Source organism: Sceloporus occidentalis, unplaced genomic scaffold (genome assembly GCF_023333645.1).
Source record: "Sceloporus occidentalis isolate IW3139 unplaced genomic scaffold, rSceOcc1.0.p SCAF_106, whole genome shotgun sequence".
Taxonomy (NCBI): Eukaryota; Metazoa; Chordata; class Lepidosauria; order Squamata; family Phrynosomatidae; genus Sceloporus; species Sceloporus occidentalis.
Window position 1 is genome coordinate 494,192 of NW_028317086.1, and position 27,525 is coordinate 521,716.

At 38.1% G+C, this 27,525-nt stretch overlaps 1 protein-coding gene across 2 annotated transcripts in view; it reads left to right on the top strand.

Moving 5' to 3' along the window:
* LOC149283296 (collagen alpha-1(XI) chain-like) overlaps window positions 1-16,709 on the top strand; it is an 83,623-nt gene extending 66,914 nt beyond the window's left edge. For both annotated transcript variants that reach the window (XM_089497743.1, XM_089497744.1), the window contains 21 exons: window positions 715-768; window positions 1,562-1,615; window positions 1,698-1,751; window positions 6,174-6,227; window positions 6,589-6,696; window positions 6,785-6,838; window positions 6,978-7,031; window positions 7,547-7,600; window positions 8,157-8,210; window positions 8,324-8,431; window positions 8,606-8,659; window positions 9,614-9,667; window positions 10,279-10,386; window positions 10,670-10,723; window positions 11,085-11,120; window positions 11,445-11,498; window positions 11,727-11,976; window positions 12,508-12,620; window positions 13,208-13,276; window positions 13,812-14,045; window positions 16,563-16,709. In XM_089497743.1, the coding sequence (XP_089353869.1) occupies window positions 715-768; window positions 1,562-1,615; window positions 1,698-1,751; window positions 6,174-6,227; window positions 6,589-6,696; window positions 6,785-6,838; window positions 6,978-7,031; window positions 7,547-7,600; window positions 8,157-8,210; window positions 8,324-8,431; window positions 8,606-8,659; window positions 9,614-9,667; window positions 10,279-10,386; window positions 10,670-10,723; window positions 11,085-11,120; window positions 11,445-11,498; window positions 11,727-11,976; window positions 12,508-12,620; window positions 13,208-13,276; window positions 13,812-14,045; window positions 16,563-16,709 (1,821 nt within the window). The remainder of the gene's footprint in view (window positions 1-714; window positions 769-1,561; window positions 1,616-1,697; window positions 1,752-6,173; window positions 6,228-6,588; window positions 6,697-6,784; window positions 6,839-6,977; window positions 7,032-7,546; window positions 7,601-8,156; window positions 8,211-8,323; window positions 8,432-8,605; window positions 8,660-9,613; window positions 9,668-10,278; window positions 10,387-10,669; window positions 10,724-11,084; window positions 11,121-11,444; window positions 11,499-11,726; window positions 11,977-12,507; window positions 12,621-13,207; window positions 13,277-13,811; window positions 14,046-16,562) is intronic.
* The last annotated feature ends 10,816 nt before the right edge of the window (window positions 16,710-27,525 follow it).

The following is a 27,525-nucleotide window of genomic DNA, read 5'->3' on the forward strand; positions in this document are numbered from 1 at the left end:
AGTTAATCTGAACTAAAATGCATGCATTAATAACTAGATGATTATACACCGAAAGGGCTGATCTAGACTTTATATAATCAGATTCACCCAGTTTATTAAATATTTTAAATAAAATGAATTCGGAATAAACACTTAATATTTCAAACCCTTTCTTCCTCTATCTCATACACTTTCTTTTATAGTACTCAGAAGACATGACAGGCAAGATTTACACCTACAAGTAGCCCTCACAACATATAAGAATAGTAACTAATGTATGAGGCTGAAAGTAGACTGATCATAGACCCATGGGTTGATAAAGTATAGATGGATGGAGTGGAGTCATCATCAAACTATGCCCACTCACCTCCATAACATCTCTGAAACGTGGTGCTATAGCCTAGTCTTAGGCTTCCAATGATGGAAGCAGAAAGTCTAAAGATGATTTATCTCACTAGCCTGCTGAAAAACAGGGACCTTTCCTTATTTATAGCATTAACCATTTGTGTGCTGTAGGACTTGAAAGGACATGGACTTGATATGTTATGCATATTTGGACATAAACCTCACATCACCATATATTAATAAAATCTGCCATGCTAAATGAGCTAAATGTTACAATCTTTATAAACTTTCTCATAGCATAATGGGAAACCACGAGTCTACCCATTAATGAATACTATCTTACATAGTTACATATCACTATTTAATCATATGTATTTTATGTGATTTCAGGGGCTTCCAGGACCACCAGGTGAAAAAGGAGAAAATGGTGATGTTGGTCCAATGGTAAGTAAATTACATAAAAGCTTGGATACAAAGAAGGATTAAAAAATCATAGATTGGATAATTCATTTTTGTTTCTGAAATTGTGCTTGATTCCCATACTTTTTCCATTGTAATGAATCTTTTTTATGAAGACCTATCACTACTTAAATAATACATAATTTTACCCAAAACCACATCTTTCTTCACTTCACTTCTAACATTTATTTTAAGATGATTTTAACACAACTGTGCTGTTCTTTAGTTTTGTCTGAGTGAAGAACATGTGGCCTTTTGTGTTCTAAGAAGCATTTTGATCTAGGACCCTACTAATCAGAAACTTTTCTTTAATGCTCGCTCTTCTGAATATGTAGTTATATGTCTGGTATATTGTATGTATCTCACCGATGGCAGTAGGATATAAGAAATATTTTATCTTCTAAAAGATACCCTTCCTAAATGTACAGTAATGGGACTGAAACTATTTAATGAGCCCTGAAGTTTCTTTATGACCCCCTCTCTTTCCCATAACTGATCTGATTGAGGTAAAAAAAAACTTCATGAACATTTTACTTGTGAGCAGTTCCTCTTGTCCCTTGGTAGACATAGACACTATACTAAACATGAAAGACATTTCAGAAAATGGTGTTACGGTAGACATGCGGTTTAATGTCCCACATTCAACCTGCTTCTCTCAATGTTTACGATATGTATTTTTTGTCAAAACGCATTATTATTTATTTGTTCATTAGGTCCCTGTACTGCACCTGGTAGTTTTATCTTCCTCTTGTAACAAAAGTCATCTTTGTTTTAACAGGGTCCACCTGGTCCTCCTGGTCCAAGAGGACCTCAAGGTCCTAATGGTGCTGATGTAAGTATTATGTATCTTGCATTTACATGGGAGGCTCACTTGCATTTTGTCTCCAGTTTTCTGACTATATTTATCTTTCCAGGGTCCCCAAGGTCCTCCTGGGTCTATTGGATCTCCTGGTGGTGTTGGCGACAAAGTAAGTCGGCAGTGCCAATTTAACACAATTGTCCATAAATAGTTCTTCATGATAGTGCTCCTCACCATCCAACTGTAGGCTTTGGAATTAGTTAACAACCAAATAGGTCATTCAGTTGTACCCATCTCCAAATTTCAGACTTTCAAAAGCCATTTTGGCCGAGTATGAGGGTCAGGACTGTATTGCACAACAATACTGCAAATTGACACACTTCCTGCAACAAAAAATAGTTAAGACACTTATGTCACTCATATTACTACAGTTATTCTCTGTAGAGATATAATCACAACTACTAACGCTACAAAGAGCTATAGATCAAACTAGTTTTTATGAGTTGGAACATTAGGGGAAATTCAAAGACCGAACTCTATGTGAAATATAGTAATGCAAGGCTTAACACAGAGAGTAGAGTTTATTAGGAATATTATCAAGCTGAATTATAAGAGAAATCCATTTCTTGCTTCGGTGTTGCTTGCATTGTGAGAACACTCTGTCGCCGGTGCTTTTATCCATCTCTCTAGAGTCTCTGTACATTAAAAGATTCTGTCTGCCGTGTTTGCATACAGACTTATTATATAATAACAGCTGTCTTCTTAAATCAGGCAAATGCAGAATTTTCTTTTCTTAAGAAGTGCGCCGTCCTATCTCTCAGGAGCTCTGCGGTTTTATTTTTTTAATCTCAAAATAGAAATATTTTTTATGGATTGTTCCTCTTCTTCTTTTGTATTCACAAAAACTGCATGCACAATGAGACATCTCTGTATTTTGTATACAAGGGTTTTCAAATCTATCGAACACAACAAAACACCTCACGTCAATTACCCAAAGAGCATGCTATGACTTGAAGAATTAACAAAGACTGGAAGCAGTCTGTTATTACATTTTATCCTAAGTACTTTTCTGTCTTCCAAATTGTATTACTTGAATTAATGCTCTTGGAAGACTGACATGTTTTGCATATAGGTCAAATAACTTCTCTAAATAAAACACAATAATGATTGTGTGTCACTAAACATGGCACTAAGATGTAAAATAACAAAACCAAAAGGTGGCACTTATATGTATCTGGACATGAGTATCGAACAGAAAAGCTATATATATATCAGCTTTACATATGTTGCTTACTATATTTTGGTCTTCAGAGGCAATGGATGACTGGCGTTACTATTCTCCCCATCATTCTGCTATTGAGTACTTGTGTCTCTTTAATGGTTTGTGAGTGTTGCTATGATAGTTTTTATATAAATGGTCCACGCTATTGTTTTTGCACCATCTATCTGTTCTTTTAATCATACTTGTAGGATGAGGATTCATTTTTGGAAGGGGTACACTCCGGTCAGAATCAATGACTGTGTGGTTGGACTATGATTAGATGTAGTACCTCTTGGTTTTGGTGCAGGTAGTTCTTATAAACATATTCAGAACTTGAAATGGGAATCAGGTGATGACTTGTTGTCTAGTGTGTCATCCCTGGTGTTGTATACATTACCCTTGTATCTCCATCAATGAGATTCTAGATTCCTGAACTCAACAATATACTTGAAGGTTACCATTTGAGGACTAGTGTCTAAGGTTACCAGAGATTGTAATGGATTTTAAATCCCCTTTACTCATCACATAAAAAATATAATCATGGCATATAATAAAGCAATTGATACTGATTCTATCTGACAATTTTCGTTGTTCCGCTATAATTTTGATGTTAGTCAACCTTTTTGTGGAGATACCAAGGCAACGGCATTGGAAATGTCCCTTCAATACCCTTTTATAAATGAACAGATTTAATATATGAAATGTTAATGGGTTTTTTTTTTACACAATAAAAAGATCCAATTTTTGATTATACAAAATAACAATGGAAAAAAAATCAGTATTAAGATCAAAAATGTCAATGCGGACATCACTTTTACTAAATGGTGTTTATCCAACTCCTTATTGTAAGTGAAAGAATAGAACTTCTTCATAAATCACATCCACTAATCGGCATATTTTAACTATAAAATCAGACATAATCCATTGCCTTTCAGTCTGCCTCAAATGCATTTACTGAAAAAAATATACCTGATCATTTTTTCTATTAACTTAGCATTTGCGAAAACAATGACATTTCCATGAATGGTTTTATGGTCTAGATACGTGGAGCACAGGTTAAGCAAACGTTCCAGCAATGCCAACCACTTGATCCCTCCACTATTCCAGATACCTAATGAGTGCCATCAGGTCCCGAGCACTCCATTTCTCTTTATTTGGCTGCCTGGTCTATGCCTCAATTTGTAACATCCCAGCATAAGACTAATTAGTTATAGATCCAGGCGCACATCTTGTATTTGTTACGCCACCGCATCTTTTTCTTCTCCCTCTTCCATCCCTCTTTGTTTTAAAGGTTATCATCCAGACAGCAGTTGGTATTTACCTAACGAGATTAGAATACATTGATGGATAATGTGCTGCTCTGGATTCACAGGATTTTCAAGCTGATGCAGGTGTAGGTCAGGGCTACTTTATCAGAAGGATAAGCGAGCCTTTGCTCAGGGACAGCCAGTAGGTTTGCACTTAACTGAACAAATGAGATGTCATAACTGATCCATAGCATTTTTCTAGCTGAGTATTCTCTCCTTTCTCTTCAGAAGACTTGTAAGGTTGATAAATGTTAGATTAGCACCCTTGTGTGTAGATAGATTTGTTTGTGATAGCTTGAGTGGTTCAGTTTGAAGATCTATCTGTATTGATGAGGACTTCTCTAGTCAGAACAGAAAAGATTTTCACTTCATGTCCTCTTTAATGTTTTTATGAGATGGGCACCTAAAGCTAGACAAACTATAATAACAATATCCTTTTACTTCCGACGGTGCTGACTATGAAATATCACTCCATATTGTAATAGGCCAGTGCTTTGATATCAATTTATTATAGGAGTAATGAAACCTAAGTCTCATTTTCACCCCTAAGAATATAACCATTTTCTGGACATCCTTTGTCTTTATCTTGAATATACTGGCTACAAATGGAACAGAAGTTAAAGTGGATCTGTCCTTTTCAGCATTTTACTGTTTAATTTAGTGGCATGTCCATTTTACACATTTACTTTAGTAGTATAAATGCTATAAATCTGTCTTATGCCATCAAGAGCATCTTCCTTAGCTACACTTCTCTGGATTTCCACCATTACTCTTCTTCAAATGTCCCACTCTTCATTAGAGGTCACAGGAGGAGGGGAGTAATTAATAACGGAAGATTTGCCCTGGATGCCACTAAACTCTGTACTCTTTATGTAAACAATTGCAAACTTTGAAGCAGAGAAACACACTATGAAAATGGCATTTACACTTTACTAGAAAAGTTATGGAGTCCAGAGACACAGAACAAAGTAAATGCAATTTGCAGGTTGTGTTGGGAGCAGAAATAAGTGAGGTCTACATGGTAACATCTACAATTGTAGAAGTATGAGAGGATAAGTGAATATCAGCGACTTAACCACTATAATATGTAGTGTGTCGTAAAAAAACACCTGCTTTGTTAAGGCTAGTAGTGACTTGAGCTGTCATTTTTATAATAGAAATTATATATTGAGGAGCACTATATAGCTCATGATTTAACCTCTTTAGAGATACAGGCATCTAATTCTGAAAATACAGCCCAGGAGAAATGTATTAGGGGCTCGTGTATGTACACAATAGTGGTTTGATGTATGCATGAATTCCTGATCTTTCCGGTTCGTACATTCAACCGATGATGTTAGAATGGCGGTGGAAGTATTGTAGTAGCTATAGAAAATTGTGATTGGTGTTCGTTTTCCAAGTGAAAAACGGGGTACTGCACCTTTAAAATAGGCTATGGATGGTATAGTATATAATGCTTTGCTTTAATATCACACAGCGATAAAAAAACTATTTCAATACAAGTATTATGTCACTGAATTGATCAGTCCATTGAGCTAGAAAAATAATGACAAAATATTTCGTGTGTGCTTTGGATTTTAAATTTAAATCTCCCAGCATAGAAGCCTTGATATGTTTACTCCCAAAATGAACATTGTGAATTTTATATATTTTTTTAAACATTCTGTAAACCTTTTTAAGAAGCTTTGCAAATTGTAATTGCAGCTGTGGAACCTGCATTAACATTGCCAAATAAATGTTATACTGAACAACCTTCAAGCACTAAATATGTTAAGTCATAAGTGGATCATTGTTTTGTTTTTCATTTAGATTGTAAGTTGTTATGAGTATCTGCCTCTTGGCGGATTGTGCATATGTGTATTGATCTCTGTATAAAAGCTCTGCATGAGCCAAGCCATAAAATAAGATGTTCAAGTCATGGTTTCGTGTATTCTGCTCATAAGAGTTGAAAGCAATATTTTCATTAAAAAATACATATCTATTAAAAAAAACAAAATCTAATGTGTCACATTCTCTCTTGCAGGGTGAACCCGGAGAGGCTGGAAACCCAGGTCCCCCTGGAGAAGTCGGTGTTGGCGTAAGTTTTGCTTCTTCCATATTTCCAGGGACAGGTTGTAAATCTGGATTGTTGCCCAGTGATGATAAGCCACATCTCTGTAAGCTTAAGATATCTAAGCTTTATATTATAAGCTTTTTTCCCATTTTTTATTTCCCTGTTTTGATTTGGACAAATGCATTATATAGATTATAGTAATGTTGCTATTTTTTCCATACATAAACAATGTCTCTATAGCAGTTTGAAAGCTTGGGGATCCGTTTTCAAGCTTTAGAATATAACACGGTGTAGTGTTTTCATTGTCCATGAAAAATTAACACAAATTTAGGATCTAACATGTTATGGCCAGCTCATCTTGTAATGTATACTTATTGTTTCACAGGGTCCTAAAGGTGAGAGGGGTGAGAAAGGAGAGGCTGGACCCCCAGGAGCTGCAGGACCTGCTGGACCTAAAGGTCCACCAGGAGAGGATGGTCCCAAAGGAAATCCTGTAAGTTTTTTTATCGTTATACTTTGTTGTCAGGTGTTCTTTTCTTTTGGTAAATTACATATTTAAAAAAATATTTTCTACTTTATAGGGTCCTGTTGGATTCCCCGGAGACCCTGGTCCTCCTGGTGAACCTGGTCCAAGTGTAAGTTCTAAATTATATTGTGAACATATTAAAGGCTGTCCATTTTTCTATAATTTACAATTACATAATGTTTCTGTATGCATCCATTGATACATGTGAAGATCTGATATTCTAAAAATACATTGTGTTTTCTTTATAGGGTCAAGATGGCGGTCCTGGTGACAAAGGTGAAGATGGTGAATCAGGACAGCCCGTAAGTGTGCATTTGAATATTTAGATGCATACAACATGTATGATAACGCTTCTAAAGACAATAGTGTCTCACAGCTTATTCTTTTTTTACATTTTATTGCAATTTATGTACCTTGAATGTAGAAAATTAGCTTTTATGGCTATAATATGTTGATTAGTGGAGGGCACCTTTTTTTTTAGGCCAAAATAAGAACATTCAACAATTACCTTTCGCTCCTCACCAATAGCTGGTTCAGAATATTGCCTCTAGTTTTAGTAAACTTGGCCGTTTCATTTATCCTGTAAAATCTTTCACAATAAGCTATTTTCTGTATAAACGATTTGTGAGAATAACGTCATATCAATAATGTTCAATGATAAAACATTAAATGCATTATAAAACCCAAGTAAATTGTTTCTGGAAAAGATTATGAGTTGTAGGCTCTTCTTTGTATGGACAAGTCTCCAATTCCGTGAACATTACTTATTGTTGATTGTTGTTCATTTGAGTTTAATATTGTTCCTCTCTGATGACAGGGTCCACCCGGTCCCTCTGGAGAAGCTGGACCCCCTGGCCCACCTGGAAAGAGGGTGAGTTATTTTGTCTTGTACTGTGTTTTATCGCTAAAGTAAAAGCTTATAGCCAAATTTATCTGAGCTAAAAATACAGGTTTAAATAAAAAAAAAAGCTGTTTATCTACATAAATAAACCGGAATGCAAATAGATTTTAATGTCAATGAAAATAAAACTTGATTCCCAGCTCGATCAAGATTTAAACAGCTGTTGCTATGAGAGTGTGCACAGATGAATAATTATAGCATGGTATAATGGGATATTGATTCAGCTTTACCTAGTGCAAGTAACTGGCCACAAATGCAGGTAATTACCTGCAAATCACAGATAGGGACCACCGTGTAACCGTGAATGGATCTGTATATATTTGTGTAAGTTTATATAGGTGTGTGTGTCTGTGTTCACACAGTGGTTAGCTTCCAAGCGTTAATTGAAATCACATGGGTGTGTTAGTACGCAGTCTGTTTAATTATTTTGTCTTAACATCTTAGTGAATCAAATCAAACTGTCATGTGTTTACATCATTTTCTGTCATCTGTTTCTGTGATTTTAAACAAGTCTATATTTTCCCAGGGTCCTCCTGGAGCACAAGGTGCAGAAGGAAGGCAAGGAGAGAAAGGCGCTAAGGTGAGTACGCTTGACCTATTGGAAGCCTCAAACCTCCCCCTGGATGATATTCTTATGATAAACCTGAGACCCCACATTCATGACTTCACTCACGTTTTTATGGTTGCTTACAGGGTGAACCTGGAGCAGAAGGTCCACCTGGGAAGACAGGTCCTGTTGGAGCTCAGGGACCTCCAGGAAAACCAGGTCCTGAAGGTCTGAGAGGAATTCCCGGTCCCGTGGTAAGTAAACATGAATGACACTGTATGATCACGATTTGCCTGTTACCACAAGGGCTAATATTTAACCAGGTCTAGCCAAGATGACACCTTTCTACATTATGCTGTTGTATAATAATGTTCTCGTATAGACTGCTGAGTTTATTTTTCCTCTAATTATTGTTTTAATGTTTGTAGGGAGAACAAGGCCTTCCAGGTGCTCCTGGCCAAGATGGGCCTCCAGGTCCAATGGTAAGTTTGCATCATGCAGCTGACCTTCATGCCCACCTCTACAGCGTTACTGTAGTGGCAATACAAAAAGTGTCCTTTCTTTGTGTAATAATATCAAAATTAGTCCTTATCCACCCTACAGAATTAAGTGTCATAAGGCGGGTGCAGGAGAAAGACTATACTATAACTCCTGCAATGCTAAATCCACATGCCCGTATAATCCCACATATTTTCACATTCTAAGACACTTCAGCTATTTTTGAAAACAACCATCCTTTCTGAAAAATGAAGAACTTGAATAAAAAATAAACACAGAGATATGTAGATTCAGAGCCTGTACCTTATAGATGTTCAAAATGCAGTTGTGATGTAAAGGTCCCATATTACTTTTATTTATACTTACTTATATTACCGTGGGAATGAGAACACAATCTTGCTAAAATGCTTATTTACACGCAAGCCAACATCTGACCAGATCATCAAGACTTCAGTACCCATACCAACCACGCATTGTTACCAAGGAGTTAGCGTTTACCTGATGTTGGGAAATTGATTATGTTTCTATGATAATTTTCCTTTAATTTTGAGATAATGAACATAATTATTTCTATTATGAACATAAAAAGAGCACCACTTGTCATTGTGTCCTTCACCCTTTGTCCAACTCACATTTATTAGAAGAACACTTAGAAGGACAGAGCAATAAAATATAGGCACTTTCCCTGTGAACAGCACTGCTTAACATACATTATGTCATTAACGTACGTGTCCGCAAAGGAAAATTCCATACACAGCTTTAGATTTATCGCAGGATCCTGGAACAATTGACTGCATTACATTAGAGGCTAGTGTTGGTTACCCTCTAGAAATTGAAAGCACTGCAGATTTTACGTGAATTTATAGTAAGAGAACATTCTGTTGATTTCTGGGATATTAAAGGCGTATATCTTAATTCTAAATGTCTCTTTCATTCAGGGACCTCCTGGCTTGCCAGGTCTGAAAGGAGATCCTGGTACTAAGGGTGAAAAGGTAATGTACTTGTGGGATTTGAAACAACAGTTCCCTTTTCCAGTACTGATCTGCATGTAGGAAGAAAATGTAATGTTTTATTAGGCTAATATTTGGTAAAACGCAACTGAAATTGGGTTTGTAGGAGCGGTGCGAGTGTTTATAGGGTGAGGGTGCCTGGAGTCATTGGAGATGTTATATACAGCAGTAGATGGATTTATGGCACATTTGTTAATGATCTGGGTTGCCATATTAATACCATAGTCTAACAAATGCAAGCCCAAATATGAATTGTGATTTTCATTGTGATAGCAGACATTATATTAAAAACAATAGGTTCGGCAGTAGGAGCATTGTTATGAACACTCTTTGAAAGATAGGAATAGTTATGGAAAAGGCATTAGGGATTCTTATCCGGGATTTATATTGAGCTATAAGGGGGTGTTTTAAATTCAAGGAATACTGACGTCATGGTCTAATGGAAGAGTTACAAGAAGTACAGTAATAAAAGAAGTTATAAGTAAATGATCATTTAACTAGAACAGTCTTACAGGAAACATGCTGCAGTGAATATATTATTATGGGGATGTCAGCATCCTTGGTGTTAACTTCTGTGTCTTTCTGGTTTATAGGGACATCCAGGTCTGATCGGTCTAATTGGTCCCCCTGGAGAGCAGGGTGAAAAGGGAGACAGAGGACTTCCAGGCCCACAAGGTTCTGCTGGACCCAAGGGAGACGGCGTAAGGATTAAGTTCTTATAACACATATATGTTTTTTTCTTTTTGTGAGTTCATGTGGAGAACAGAAGATCACTCTTCCTTTTGTGATAGCGAGATGCTTCACACGTTTCTGGCACATGATAATGTGTTACAGGCAATATCCCAAAAACACAGACGTGGCACATTCTGTTCAGGTGTCCATGTGGATGTCTGATACTTGGAATGGCGATCACCTTTGTTTTTAACAGCTGTTAGTATCAAGGTCTTTTCTATGTTCTGATGGTTATCATTGTCTTTTCTCTAGGGTGTTAATGGCCCTGCTGGTCCTTCAGGCCCCCCTGGACCTCCTGGTCTACCTGTAAGTATATTAAGATTGTTCTATACACTATGCATGCATCAGTGAGTTGAAGTTCAGTTTCACATACAGTAAGTAAAGTTTTCCAAACCATGTTTGTATTAGGAGACATATAACTGAGTAGTATAAGTATAACTACAATAAAGAAGCTATTTTGTGTGGCACAGAAAGATATAAATTGTACATTCCACTAATTGGCATTAGCATGGGGAATCAGTATGTCTGTCCATAGAGTGACAATTACTAGCCACTAGTAACTATTATGTATAACTGTATAAAGGAGGTGGTCTTGCCAAAAGAATGCCATCTCCTGCCTTGTCATTTTCAACAATAACAGTGAGATTTACCCATTGTTCATTTGTAGGGTCCTCAAGGTCCTAAAGGTTCAAAGGGATCATCAGTAAGTATTCTGCATCTATGTCCTTTCTTAATGTATTGCTTCCCTGTGTCCTAAATCTTTCCACTCCATCCAGCATCCCAAAACTATGACCTTTCCATCTTTGTATGTTGTTCATGCTGTTTCATCACCCTTTCAGCTACATTCTTTACTACTGTATCTTTGGTTCTATGTTACACACATCAGATTTCTCAATATTTCTTCCTCAAAACCATTATGTCTCAATGATCCCTTAACTTCTATATTGTTTAACATTTCTGTTATTAAAGTTGTTCTGGGTTTTTACTAATGTTATATTAATTTGTGAATTCCGTTTCCTCTTTGTAGGGTCTAGCTGGTCAGAAGGGAGACAGCGGAGTGCCTGGACCCCCTGGTCCACCAGTAAGTACTCAATATTATAAATAGATTTTTTCATATTTATGGAAACACACAAACTTAATCTGGAGTAAAATACAATTATATTGTAAGTCTGATTTATACACCCTTTTAGTAAGATGTTAAAATAAGATATAGGTAAGATAATGGCTTAACCTATTTGATGATACCTCTCTGTCCCTCTAAAATATTTCTCAGTAGTCATGTAGCATCCTAACTTGCTTCTTTTATCAGGGTCCCCCTGGAGAAATCATTCAGCCACTGCCCATCCAGACACCAAAGAAGACCCGCAGATCCTCAGATGACATGATGGCAGATGCTGGAGACAACATTTTAGAATACACTGACGGAATGGAGGAGATCTTTGGATCTCTCAATTCTCTGAAGCAGGACATTGAGCGTATGAAGTATCCCATGGGAACTCAAAACAACCCAGCTAGGACATGCAAGGACCTACAGCTCTGCCACCCAGAGTTCCCTGATGGTAAGGACAACATATCTTTTTGTACTAAGGAACGCAGAAGTTATAATCTGAACTGAAAAATTGTGGACCCTTCTCTTTTAGTTCAACAAAGACCTTTTAAAATAAATTGTCTAGCACTGGAATGCTTTGCAATCAGAAAACGACCAAATCTCAATTTTCTTATCTCCGCTAACATTACACATCCAGTGTATGTTTTGAAAATTATCACTTGGGGGTCAGTGCATAGAGTACTCACTATGCCAATGTATAAAATAATCCCCATCCTGAGGCGCAAAAACTAGAGAGAGAGACTACTCAATTTGCTACTTTTAGGCATTAACAAGAAGTTGCACTTAGCTACAGTGCCACCTATGCAAGTGATATTATTCTATATGTTATCTGACCTCTGGAAATGAAGGCTTTAGGATCATAGCTAGTTCCATACCTAGGATATATACAGGATCGAAACAAGTTAAACGATTGTGGATTTCTTTCTCTCTATGGCTTTAACTTTAGTGAAAAGGTCTGATAACCTGCCTCTTTTTCCTCCAGGTGAATATTGGATCGATCCAAACCAGGGATGCTCTGGAGACTCATTCAAAGTCTTCTGTAACTTCACTGCTGGAGGAGAAACTTGTATTTATGCAGACAAAAAATCTGAAGGAGTGAGTGAGACAGACCTTATGTTACCTGAATGGTTTTCCCCGGGCTAATGGAATCAATGTGCCTCGCATGTGGTATCTGCTCTGACATAGGGTTGTAAGGAAGACCTTCTGTTTGGGGGCAGTTATTATTTCTGTAAAGAATTAGGCACTGTGATTTAGAAAAGTGGGATGGCAATGACATTATTGTGATATGTGTTAGATGTATATGTAGTTTTTATCAGTCATCAGCAAATAAGGACATCCATTTGTTATAGATGATTGGATGTGGTTGGAATGAGTATCACAGCTGACAACTCTTGTTATTTATTTACTGATCATAACCTGCTCACAAGTGAATGCACTTTTAACATTATGTGCAGCACCGTTTGGGATAGGTAATGAAACAGCACCTAATGTTTCTCCGGTTTATGGGAAAATGCATTACAGAGTATGACCGTGTATATTTATCAGACCTGTTGAAATAGCCAGACACATGCGTATATGGAAAAGACATTCACAGCAGCATCACTATATCGGAATATCATATATGTGCTTTATTCTAGAACAGGCGTTCTTTAACTCGTCTCCTGTGCTCTTATTCAAAACAGGTCCGGATTTCTTCCTGGCCCAAAGAAACACCAGGCTCCTGGTTCAGTGAATTCAAGAGAGGCAAGCTGGTACGTCAAAAGAACAGCACACATTTTCTCAAACAGCACACATTTTCTCAAACAGCACACATTTTCTCAAACAGGACACATTTTCTTACTTGTCCACCAGCTAGATATTAATTGACACCCATTCAAACCAGTAGGTGAGCTGTATGACTCTAGTTATTTTAGCCATCCTTGTAGTTTAGCCACAAGATGCTGCTTCCATGAATAGTGATAGCTGATGAACCCTAGCCTGACTTGCACCGTTGGGTGGTAATATTAAGGGACTCGAGGTGGAAAAAGGGTGTTGATGGCTGTCCTATTCTTAGTACTTTATAGAAAATGTAAGATATGATTGTAGGAAAGAAATAAATGGGGTGGTGAGGGCAATAACATAGTCACACATTTTATTAATATCTCTTCCAACAAATTCCAACTTAACATGTTTATACATTTCCAAGGTGTAAGTATGAATAATCATTTCTTACAATGTAATCACCATGCCGTATAATAATACAAAGTATCAACACAGTCATTTGGAACAATCTTGTATTTTCACCAGCTTTCTTATGTGGACGTGGAGGGTAACTCAATCAATCAGGTACAGATGACCTTCTTGAAACTGCTCAGTGCATCCGCTCGGCAAAACTTCACTTACAGCTGTCACCAGTCAGTGGCTTGGCACGATGCTGTGACCGACAGTTATGACAAGGCCTTGAGGTTCCTTGGATCTAATGATGAAGAAATTTCCTACGACAACAGCCCGTACATCAGAGCAATTCACGATGGCTGTGCAGTAAGTGTATAATAATATGATAAATAAGTCAACAACACAACAAGAATGTATATTCCATGCAATGACAAAAATGGCACACCAACATGTTTCCCTACTCTTACTGAGAATATTAAGATTATATATGATTTTATTGAATGAATGAAATTCGTAGATCATGAAAAAAACACTATATATTTAGTCTTGAGGAGCTGGATTAATCTATTCTCATTCCTCAAACTGGAGAATGTTTTCCAGACTGAGACGCACGGATATCCCAGCTGTGAGTTAGGCAAGCTAATTACTTCTGTTTGACTTTTCTGGTTTAATTAGTTCCAGAAGCAGTAAAAGGTATTATGGCAAGCTTGAAGCAATTAGAGATCTGTACCGATATAGCCATATTCATGACTACTTCGAATGTGTTTACCGATCAATACATTTTCACAATCAACAACAAAGCTGATAGCATTCATAGAGAGGACCTTTCATAAGGAGCCAAGATATGTTGGCATCATAGAGTGCCAGAGCAAGGAAATAGTACATGCAAAGTACTGTAAGCATGATCATTGTAGTTCAGTGTCTTATCTTCAGGTTACCAAGTAAGACAACGGCCTATTAAGTGTTCCCATGAAATATTCTGAATAAGGCAAAGTTTCAGTAGGCTGATAACACTTGGGGAGGGTTTGTTCATTCAGCAGTACGAGGAATGAAGCTTCTAACGCTGCATTTAGTTTCAAAATGTTAGTCTCAGTGGGTAGGTAGAACAGCGCCTTTAAACTGATTTTATCTGTATGTATCATGAAATGCAGGACCAATGGATTTCCTAAAGTAGTGTGTATATTTAGCAATATCATAATGTTTTTTCTATTCTAGTTTGTGGAAGAATTGTTATTCTATTACTAGAGTACAATTTTAGTGGAAATAAGATGGAGATAATGCACAATACAATAATCCACAAGCCAACAGAGACATACGTATTCTGTAATCTAATATGTAGTCATAGGGTATTTGCATTAATGCGGGGTAAAGGATTGCCAGGGAATATTTCAAATGTTAAGACCACTGAAAGAAAGACGAGGACATTTTTCGGGAAAAGTATGCAATACTTTGGCATGCTTTGCTTAGCTTAGCATGTATTAGATAAAATGGCTTTTTGTTTTCCTTCTTTTTTTCCTTAAATCATTATAATATAGACTGTTAAATATGTAATCTTTAAATAACTGAACATCAATAGCCTGCATTCTTTTTTCATGAGACCAGATGCCTCGCCATAAAAAAATTAAAAGACATATCATAAAAGCGGAGGAAATTATTTTGCAGGAGTTGTTGCGTTTTATCTGTTTTTGCTTTGGCTTGAAATTCTTTACTAATAGACTGCAAAAACATCATTTGGCAATCACAAATGCAAAAATAAAGGGCCATTAACTATTTTACAGGGTCTATTATTAAACAATGGTATGGCAATTTATGCCCAAATGTGCCTGTAGTAGCTAATATGAGACTAATAATGGCATTACGGCTTTATGTGTAGAGGCGCTGCATCTGCTTTATAATCGTATAATAAGCATTTAGCAGTGCGGAGCTGTGCTTTTCTACCGCTTTCCACTGACAGCAGCATAAAGATTGACCAGCCCATTAAGAATGTCTTTTTTTAAAGAAACATTCTTTACAAACATACCTTAAATTTAAAGGCATCCCTGTTGATATGTGGTCTTTAATAAATTAAAATTAAGTAAGAAATATAATTATTATAAAAATAAGATAAACACTGTGTATCTCTCTGTGGGACTTACCACTTTTCTAAAACTTGAAGACAAGAATGAAAAGCATTCTGTCAATGCTCAAATAAGCAGCCCAGCCATCCTATGTACTTGGATGCATGCGATAGCTGAGTGGTCACTTTAATGTATGTCAGCTTAACAGAATTGCTGGTTAGACCCCCCTACCCCTGCTAACATGCATAGAAAGAAGCCCCATTGACTTCAATAGACCTGCTTCTCTCATTCTGATTGGCTGTTTCAAGCGAAAAACAGGCTTTCAGAGGGGAACTGTGCACGGCTGCTCTGGAACTGCAGCTTCTCTGTAATTTTTTTACAGGTTGAAAAATGCATATCAAAGTTCTTACAAAGTACTTTTACATACATTCTTCATTGGTGAGGCTACACAGCTCCCTTTAAGGTTATAATACCTTGTATTAATTTATCTGTGCACTAGAGGTTAGGAGAGCACCGACAGGTAGTCAAAAGTCTATATTTCAGGCAGGGTAATAATTCTAGGAGAAACCTCACAGCTCTTACTTCTGATATTGATGTTTAGTGAGAGAAAAAAAAACACTAAGTGTTTCCAATAAAGCTCTTTAGATATGTTACATTCAGTAGGTCAATTCTGACTTTGCTGTCACTTGAAGATGGACCCAGAAACCAGAAATAGTAATGATGCTAGAAACTTATAAGTTGTCGATATTTCCCATATCCAGCTGTAATACTTATTTTTGTTATTGTGTAATACTGCAGACTAAAATTCATATTCCCTCTCTTCCAGCTGAGGAAAGGCTATGCACGGACTGTCCTTGAAATCAACACCCTGAAGATAGACCAACTGCCTATAGCAGATGTGATGATCAGTGACTTTGGGGACCAGAATCAAAAGTTTGGATTTGAGGTTGGGCCAACCTGTTTCTTAGGTTGAGACCCCCACACGGACGAGCAGCTTAAAAATAATTAAAAAAAAGTGTAAAAAAAAATATTTTTTTTTTCTAAAAGAAAAACGTCAGGCTTGGGAATACCTCGAAAGACGTGTAGGCCACATGCAAGTTTTGAATATGGATGGTGCATAGGGGAAGAAAACAGACATAGAGTTACCTAGGCAGAATCACATGACTTAAACAGAGAAAGCATTTGTCAAAAAAATATGAAGGACTTAGATGCAATACTGTAGGGCCTGATGTGCCTTCTTTCCTTGTGAAACTTTTTGGTGCTGGAAAAATATGCAAAGCAAGCTTCGTCCATCATAGGTGCTATTAAATTCTTGTGAATGGATCTACCAGATATATTCCATATATTACATTTCTTTGTACCTAACTTAATGCTTGCATGTCCTTTTTCCAAAACTTGCATGTGACTAAGGTTTGAGCCTTATTCATAACATCATTGAAACATGGAAGGTTCCCCACTGTGTGAAATGGATACAGTGTCTGTATTGTGAAAAATAATGTAATTCCCATGGACCGACCCCCATTTTTCTCACTCCAAATAAAGTCCCTTTGTATATATTGATGTGGAAGACCTCTCTTATTTGCTGTTGCTAAACAAATGAAAATATATATATATATATTTACAGTATCTATATATAATTAAGCCTCAGGTTGCCAAACTGGAAAGCAAAGTAGGTAAATTGTCTAAATTACCAATTTTTCTGTGCTAGGTTTTTGAAAAATGATGCCATTTTGGTGCAATATTTGATGGTGCTAATACCTCATTCCAGGATGTCATGACATGCATGTATATACCTAAAATAACTTCTTTTTTTTAATTATTATTTGTGGTCGGGGAAATATGTATTAAAAAGAATATTTCTGTATTAGATGTTTGTCAATTCTGTGTAAAATCGATGGTCAAACGTGAATTTATTTTAATTTCTGTATCATTGAGGTTTGTGCATCTTCAAATCACATAATATTAAATTGGACTCAAAACTGATCTTTATGTATTTGTTCGGTGTTTACTGATACTTTTAAGAGTGGTTGTATTATATCCGTGTTTTTAAGAACGCAGATATAATTGAGAAGCGCTAGGCCCTTCTAGTTTTATCAAGATATACTTCTACATGTTTTGTAAGTCTGTGCATTTGTGTGTAAACCATTTTATGGCATCAATATTTATACATAATAAAATGTTTTACATGGATCCATGCACACAAATGTTTAGGTCATGTGATTCTACCTGGTTAAAAGGGACTGGTAATTAAACAGGTAAGATGAGTTGTCTACCAAACTTTTTTAATTGGGATTTTAAATTTCATCTGGTTTTCCTCCCCTTTCTGGTTTAAGCTGGAAATAAAGATACTTTAATAAAATAAAATAAAAATAAATCTCTTTTGTAATTATTTTCATAATATATGTAAGACTTGAAAATTGTGTGTTACTCTCATAAATAAACTGTTAAATTAATTGGTCTCAGATCCCACTAGTTCATTTTCCCAGTGACATTTCATTAACAGAGAAGAGGATTAAAACTTGTCTTTCTTTTGCTGTCGAAGGTCCATCTTGTCTTATTTTCTCGCCTTTCCTCAAAGTTTGTCAACGCAAAGAAGATATGAGGATTTTATCAATAAATTCACATCCTGTTTACATTAAACGTCTTTTTTGTTTATTTCTAAATGATCACATAAAATATTAACTCAACTTTTATTCCTATTACTACGTTTGTCATTAATTATCAAACTCTATTCTATGGTATAATCGCTTTAATGTCAAAACCAAGTTAGCCATCTGCTACGCAATGCGGCCTGTTTAGATGGCCACAATAATTCCAGAGAGCACTAAATGCCACAAAATTCCATGTTTATGTGTGTATTATGATATACCATTATAAAATGTCGGTGTTTCAGCCATACCAATTGCTGACAAATGTATAAAATCAAGTACATAGGTAGAAATGCCATCTTCCTAGGCAAACATTTGTTTTTTTTAAATTTCTGCCCTGCTAGATTTGCCCCGGTCTGCTGTGAGTGCTCTTATTGTGAAGAGGAAGCACTCAGCCACTACATGGTAGACCACTTACACTCACAGAGTGATTGCTGAGGCTCATTGCTTGTAAAAATCACCTGTCCTCTGTAGCATCACTCACTACAGTGTTCTGAAATGGGTTTTCAAGCCAAAGATCGCTATGTGCATTGACAAGCAACAGCTGGTGTAAAGCAGACCGTCCATGAACACTGGAGGAGTGGAAGCGTGTTCTCTGGAGTGATGAATCTGGAAGTTTGATGGACAAACCTGGGTTTCCCGGATGCCAGGAGAAGGCTACCTACCTGGTGGAGGAGGGATCCTTAACCTGACTGAAAAACTTTACTGTAGTGTCATGGTAATTGGGCCAGGGATCAGTGTTTATGTTGGTAGTATAAAATTGTCTTACCACCAGAATATTAAGTTATCATTGGAATCTCCAGTGAGGTCTTCCGATTTAGATTACACAGACAACTAACATCAGGGAGAGCAGCTCATCTTGCGTAGAGGGGATCCAGAAGGAAGGGAAGCCAAGGCAGGTTGTTGTGTTAGGGTATTGTATTATTAAGATGGACAGGGTAATGTCTACAATGTCTACAAATGCTCGCAGTTTAGGGAATAAGATCCATGAACTTTTAACAGTTGTGGCAACTGAGAATGTTGATATAGTGGCTGTTACTGAGACATGGTATAATGAGAAAAATGACTGGGACATATCAATACTGGGGTACTCTTTGTATAGAAAAGACAAAGGGGGCAAGAAAGGGGGAGGGGTGGCCCTTTATGTGAAAGATAACATAAAATCTAATTTAACACAAGTAATTTAGGAGAATATAGAGTCAGTTTGGGTTACATTACAATTTGATAAAGGTATAGTAACTCTTGTAGGTGTGATTTATAGACCCCCAGGACAAGTAGGGGAGCTAGGTAATCTACTAATTGAGAAAATGGCTAAAATAACAGTGAAGGGGAAGTTATAATCATGGGTGACATTAACATTCCTGATGTCAACACGAAAAACGAAGTAGCTGGTTGGGCCCGGAGTGCGGATATTTTAAACTCCCTACTGGGATTATCTTCAAAATAAATCGTTGAGGAACCAACTCGTAAAGAGGCCATATTAGATTTAGTTCACAAATGGAGATTACTCCATTTTACTCCATATTACTGCAGGTAAAAGTTTGGGATCTAGTGATCATCAGTCTGTGTGGTTTAATATATGAACAGTCATTATCAGATTTGGGCCATTTAAATAGAGGAGGAATGGGATTATTTAAATGTTGAATTATGACGTTTCTGCAGAGAGATGGTGTTGGCTGGTATGTTATTAGTTCATTGTTCTCTTTTAGTCAGACTGCAAGCATGGTGATTAGCTCTGTAGTCCAAACAATGTTGAAAAGCCACCAAACTAAACATTATGCTAACTCTGGTCGTGTAGTGGCCAGACATTTTAACATGGATCAAGTCACTTGTTCTGTGGTAAATTCACAATCCACATTCCGACCAAATAATAAACAAATGTGGGAAAAATAATCTGGTTTCAGGCTTAAATGAACTCCATATGTTCTTATTCATAACCAGTACACAAACATACAATCTGAAATTATGATAAAAGCTAGGAAATAATCAAATGTGATATAGCACATTAATAATGCCATCGTAAATAAAACTAAATTAAGTATATTTATAAAATGGGTAATTTACTAAAGAAAATAACCGTAAAGAAAGCCTTTAATATTTAATATTAACCTTTAACATTTCTATGGTTAAAGTTTATATTTTTAAGATCTGTATTCATTTTTAGTGGAATTTATAGAAAATAGTGTATTGAGCTTTTTCTAGCTAATATTACTTTATACGAGGTACAGCAAGTTATGCATGCAGACTTTAGGCCACAGGGCCGGAAGGCTTGTCTCCAAAGAGCTTACAATCTAAAGGCTTTTCAAGGGATTTTTCTATGCTCTCTTAAATGGATATAGGCGAAGGTTTGGCTACAATGAATGGTGCAATATCAAACTAATTCCCTTCATCAAATATAGTAATTCTTGAGTAAAGGTCTTAATAATCATTGTAGGTATTCAAAAAACACTTGTCAATAGGCATCAGAAGTTAAAACCATGAAATGTAAGAATTAGTTACTATATAAATGAAATATAGTAAAACAATTGACCATCTAGGTTTATTCACATTTTTTTAATTTTGTTTTATAGCTAGCAGGCATGGAACGGAAGTAGCTTTGATGGCCTGAAGAGGCTTAAACTCTGAGAGAGAGACTGGTCCATATTGGGAGATAATAAATTAGTTCTGTTGAAGGACGTTTTATTCCTTCATTTTACATGCCGAGCCCTGCGTCATTAGAGACACAAATCTCAAGCCTTCTGCTCCACTGTGTATCAGCTTATTCCTGTAGGATGAGATGTGTAGGTAAGTGGAATGGGGCTACAATTTCAGTTTTAGTGGCTGTGGGAAAAATTAAAATGACTAGACGTTTAATGATTTAGAAGGATATGATAAAAATGGATGGGGAAGGATTTTACATCCTATTTATAAAATGAACATGAAGGCTGAGGGGTGAGAAACATTGTTTCATGAGCAGGGCCGTTCAGGTGCCATGTGCGGACTACTTCTCTGGGCCTCTCTCGACAAAAAAGAAAGGGAAAAAAGAAAGGGAAAGTCAGTGCAGTCTTCCCTCCTTCTGACAGTATCGTGACTCTGAAAGTTCTTACCTGTACAGAGTCCCTTTGTCCCCTCATTCACTAAGCCACATCACTCTTTTCCTCCCCCCTGTAGTTCAGGTATAGATCAAATAAACAACACATGTAAACAACACTTGCTTGTATAGATCACCTGAATAAGACATACAAATCCTATATGTGCAGGTATACAATAATAATGTATGGAAATATAGCATTGTGTAGGGTATGCAGGGTTTGGAGCGTAGCGCAGTGAGACACCAGATATGTGATAGAGTCAAAACAGGCAATATCAGGAATATCAGCAAGTTTATTCCACAGAATAGAAAAAGGCATAAACTGTACCGTGTAGCAATCCTGAGGTCAAGGGTAGGTGAAGTGTAGCAAAGTCCATTAAGCAAGCCAAGATCAAGGGTAGGAGAGGTATATCAAAGTCCAATAACAAGCCGAGGTCAAAAGTCCAGTAAATCCAGTAAAGAGGTAACAGCATACAGGTTTCAACACAGGTATCAGCAAAACGGGTAGGTAGAGACTTGAACAATCAAGTAATGAGGCCTAGAAGCTGTGGGTTTAAATAGCCCTCTAGAAATCAGCTCCTCCCCTCCTCAGTATGTACAATGGAGTAGTGACTGTCCATCACTACTCGTCCCGCCCCTGACCAGGAGTAATTCATTATTGGAGACGCCGGCCACGCCTCCCCGCCATCACTCCACGTGTGGCGTTTCTCCCGTGCGGCATTCGCTGCACTGGAGTCCGGGGATACGGCCTACCGTAGGCCGCAGTAGGCCGCGACCGCGTGGCTCTTTTCCTCCCCCCTGTAGTTCAGGTATAGATCAAATAAACAACACATGTAAACAACACTTGCTTGTATAGATCACCTGAATAAGACATACAAATCCTATATGTGCAGGTATACAATAATAATGTATGGAAATATAGCATTGTGTAGGGTATGCAGGGTTTGGAGCGTAGCGCAGTGAGACACCAGATATGTGATAGAGTCAAAACAGGCAATATCAGGAATATCAGCAAGTTTATTCCACAGAATAGAAAAAGGCATAAACTGTACCGTGTAGCAATCCTGAGGTCAAGGGTAGGTGAAGTGTAGCAAAGTCCATTAAGCAAGCCAAGATCAAGGGTAGGAGAGGTATATCAAAGTCCAATAACAAGCCGAGGTCAAAAGTCCAGTAAATCCAGTAAAGAGGTAACAGCATACAGGTTTCAACACAGGTATCAGCAAAACGGGTAGGTAGAGACTTGAACAATCAAGTAATGAGGCCTAGAAGCTGTGGGTTTAAATAGCCCTCTAGAAATCAGCTCCTCCCCTCCTCAGTATGTACAATGGAGTAGTGACTGTCCATCACTACTCGTCCCGCCCCTGACCAGGAGTAATTCATTATTGGAGACGCCGGCCACGCCTCCCCGCCATCACTCCACGTGTGGCGTTTCTCCCGTGCGGCATTCGCTGCACTGGAGTCCGGGGATACGGCCTACCGTAGGCCGCAGTAGGCCGCGACCGCGTGGCTCTTTTCCTCCCCCCTGTAGTTCAGGTATAGATCAAATAAACAACACATGTAAACAACACTTGCTTGTATAGATCACCTGAATAAGACATACAAATCCTATATGTGCAGGTATACAATAATAATGTATGGAAATATAGCATTGTGTAGGGTATGCAGGGTTTGGAGCGTAGCGCAGTGAGACACCAGATATGTGATAGAGTCAAAACAGGCAATATCAGGAATATCAGCAAGTTTATTCCACAGAATAGAAAAAGGCATAAACTGTACCGTGTAGCAATCCTGAGGTCAAGGGTAGGTGAAGTGTAGCAAAGTCCATTAAGCAAGCCAAGATCAAGGGTAGGAGAGGTATATCAAAGTCCAATAACAAGCCGAGGTCAAAAGTCCAGTAAATCCAGTAAAGAGGTAACAGCATACAGGTTTCAACACAGGTATCAGCAAAACGGGTAGGTAGAGACTTGAACAATCAAGTAATGAGGCCTAGAAGCTGTGGGTTTAAATAGCCCTCTAGAAATCAGCTCCTCCCCTCCTCAGTATGTACAATGGAGTAGTGACTGTCCATCACTACTCGTCCCGCCCCTGACCAGGAGTAATTCATTATTGGAGACGCCGGCCACGCCTCCCCGCCATCACTCCACGTGTGGCGTTTCTCCCGTGCGGCATTCGCTGCACTGGAGTCCGGGGATACGGCCTACCGTAGGCCGCAGTAGGCCGCGACCGCGTGGCTCGCGGTCGCGTACAACGGGGCCGCGTGGTGCGCGGACGAAGTCCCGGGCGTCCCGCGACTCCACCATCGGGTGGAGACCTGTGCTGCCGACGGGGGAGTGAGGTAGGACCCTGACACATTGCAAGTATAGTCCAACAGAATAACACACAAACCCAGCTTTGCTTTTATAGATCAACTGGGGATCACATGTAAACTCAGCACTGAAGGTATAGATATAAAAAAAACACATGGAAAGCCCTAAATTACAGGAATAGATCACAGGTTGCAGACCCCAAAGGCCAGACCTGGTGTCCACATAGAACTTGACTAGCACCCAGATTACACACACAAATTGCAGCCCAACCTGAGCCATCTTTGTCCCCAAACAGCCCAGTGTGAGCCATTTTTGTCCCTAAACAGCCGAGCATAAGACATATTTGTCCCCAAACAGCCCGTCCTGTGCCATCTTTGTCCCATAAACACCCTGCATGTGCCATCTTGGTCCCCAAAGCTCAAACAACCTGCTTGTGCCATCTTTGCCTTTCCCCAAATCCATGATACACACAAAAAACGTATACAGTCACTCACTCATTCACTCTTTCATTTACACAATTCCTTCACACAATTATTAATTCTCTCACTCATTCACACAAATTATTTACAGTTTCATAAATGCATTCTCACAATTCATTCTCACAATTCACGCACACATTAATTAATTAGTTCTCTCACTCATTTACACAATGTAGCCACACATTAATTTATACTCTCACTCATTCACACAATTCATCCACAAATTAATTCATTTATTATCATACTCATTGACACAATTCATCCACACACCAATTCATTCTCTCACTCATTCACACATTAATTCATTCTTTCTCTCATCCATTCAAACAATTCATCCACACATTACTTCATTCATTATCTTACTCATTCTCACTCTTTATTCCAATGTTCTTACTACCCCTTCTTATTATCTCTTCCTCTTCTCACGATGTACTCCCTCTATTTACCCCCTCTCCTCTGTTTCTCACAATCTCTTCCCCTTCTCACTATGTACCCCCTCTCCTCCCCCTACTCACTATCTACTCCCTATCTTCTCCCTTCTCACTATCTACCCTCTCTCCTCCCCCTTCTCACTATCTACCCCCTTTCCAGTTCACTTACCCTGGTGAAGCCCTGTGGTGGAAGCGTCAGGATATGACACCATATTCCGGCGCTCATCATGAAGCACCGCCCTGCGACCAAGGCCTCACGCTTTTTCATGTGCGACCACTCGGCGCCCCCCTCTCTCTCCTCCTCTTCCTTCAACCTGGGTGCCGTGCACCCTGGCCTTAGTGATGGGACAGCCGCACAGCTCGCACACCCCAAAGGCCGGCCCTGTTCATGAAGCTCCACCACCGGCAAACAGAGTAACTGAGGACTGACATTATTCCAAATTGTATGGTGGGTCGCATAGAGGTAGCTTTTCAGGGAAGAGAGAGAGAGCAAGAGCAGATGTGTGTGTTTTAAATGCATCTACCACTAGATGCTCTGTAAGGCATTTGAATCGCCATCTTCATTGATGTGGCATCTCTTTCATGCTAGTTGGTCAAAGTCATACAGTTCATCTTTTTTTAATCTGGTGAATTTCATGTCTCAGATGCTGAAGGGGACAGATTTGCAGTTCCTGAGCCTCAGCTAATTGTACTTTCAGAGATAGCAATATTTACATAACTTATAGGAACAAGACAGCAGGAGAATTAATCAACAATGACTTTAATGATATTCAGTGGTAATCCTTTCTGGCAACTACTGGATTAAGGCATGCTACCCAAAAGCACGTTTACATCGTATCACATCAACACTGGTCAGAAATTACTATCTTACATGGAATAAGTATTCATGTAACAAGAAGAACAAAAACTTTCCCAAAACTGCTTTGTATTTGTTTTTTTTACCCATGTCACATGCAGAAGTGAATTCACTAACCACAAGTCTGTGAACATTTTACCTCTCTAACTTCACTATGCATGTAATCTCAATGAGCCTTCCCATTTTATTATAATAACATTTTATATATAAAGAGCCAGCAGATTCCATAGTGCTATTAGGGTGAAGGGGGATACAACAACATTAGAATTATCAAAATACAATATTGCTAATAACATGAAAAATGTAAGACAAAAGGAGAAGAGCGCTCTATTGTCACACGCTTACACCCTATTAGGAGGTCAAAGGGAAGGGGTAATAGAAGTAAGGGGTTAATAGAAGTTAGTGGCCTAGAGATCTAGAAGGTAGGAGAACAGATGGTTCCACCATTAGCAGAAAGGGGTTCTAAGGGACATAAAAGTTGTAGCAATGGGATACCAAGCCTGAACCGTTTGCTGGATTGGCCCTGCATAATGTGTAGTAAAATTGAATTCATGAAACCTTTACCAAGATCAGCCCATTCAGAAGTGACCTAAAGGAGAATTAATTACAAAAAGGGATTCCATGCATATTACCAACTAAACTTGGGGAAACAATTTCTCTAGTATTCCAAGTGTGCATACATCTCTGTCAATAGACAATAGTAACTATGGTATCAGGCCGACACTTAATAATATTGCACATACATTCAGTGAAAGCCAGGAGAACTATTAAGTTATTATTAAATAAAATGAAATAAAACACCCTTAGGGAGCAAGTAGCCGACCTGTGTCTTCCATGTGTCATCTCTTGCTCATGGGGATTCAATTGTATTTATGAGTTTGTGTACATAGGGCATACTTCTATGTTAATTTGACTGTTGATTGTGGATTTGTATTCCTAACTAAATTTGAGCCCTGCCCAATCCTCTATTACCTTCTTATCTCTGTCTTTGCCTTGTCATGAGCCCCAGCCTTTATCCATCTCTTACCTCTAAGTACAGTGTTCTTCATATTTGGCAGGACTATACTTAGACCTTTAACTTATTTATAGGTAATTACCTAAGAGAAAAAACTTACATTTATTTTGACATTAAATTCATAAACACACTTTTACAGTCTATATACATTATTTAGTTTATGAGTTTTAGGGGTGCAGAGCACTGAGACCCACTAAACATTCTGAGCTTCTAGAAAAATGTGACATTAGGGGAGGAAAGAGGGTCAGACAGATTTGGGTGCTGAAAGAGTCAGTGAAGACACTTGCTTCTATAGTGCCAAAGATGAATGTATGGATGTAGGCTAGAATGGGGGGGGGGGGTGCTGAGGGACATCTCTTTCCATTGCTTAATTGTCCCTCCACCTTCAGTTGATTTATTGTCTCTTCCTTTCCTTCCTTCCATGTAGCCAGAGCTAAAGGTTATTATCTAAAACATTATTTCTATTGTCCTTTATAGATGCACAGTCTTGGTTTGGTGTAGCTAATAAAAGAACTACAGAACTTGGAGTACAATAGGTGTAAAACTGGTGTTTTGTTTTTTTTTGTTGGAAGGGTTTAGACTACCTCTAGTCTATATTCCCTTATGTTTACTTTCCAAGCCCACCTACTGTACATGGTCAATTGTGATGTAAGCAACGGAAAGTCATATATAATTATGTCTGTAGCATATATTTATATGTATCGTACACAAAGTCTATGGGAAGGTAGAAGAAGGAAGGAATCCTCCATAGCCTGTACTCCTTCACCTGGCCTAATTAGCAGCTGCTGGGGCTTTAACTAGAAGACCTCAGAACAGACAGGAGAATGGAAGTGGAACTGCTGGGAGTGGGACAGTGCTGAGTGTGAAAGTGCGAAAGGTTGGTGAAAACCTATGTTTATTGCGCTGGGTTTGTTAGTTTACTACCCCTGGATTAGAAAGGGAATTAGTTATGTATAGTAAGAGCTCAAATTGAGCTAGGCCTCT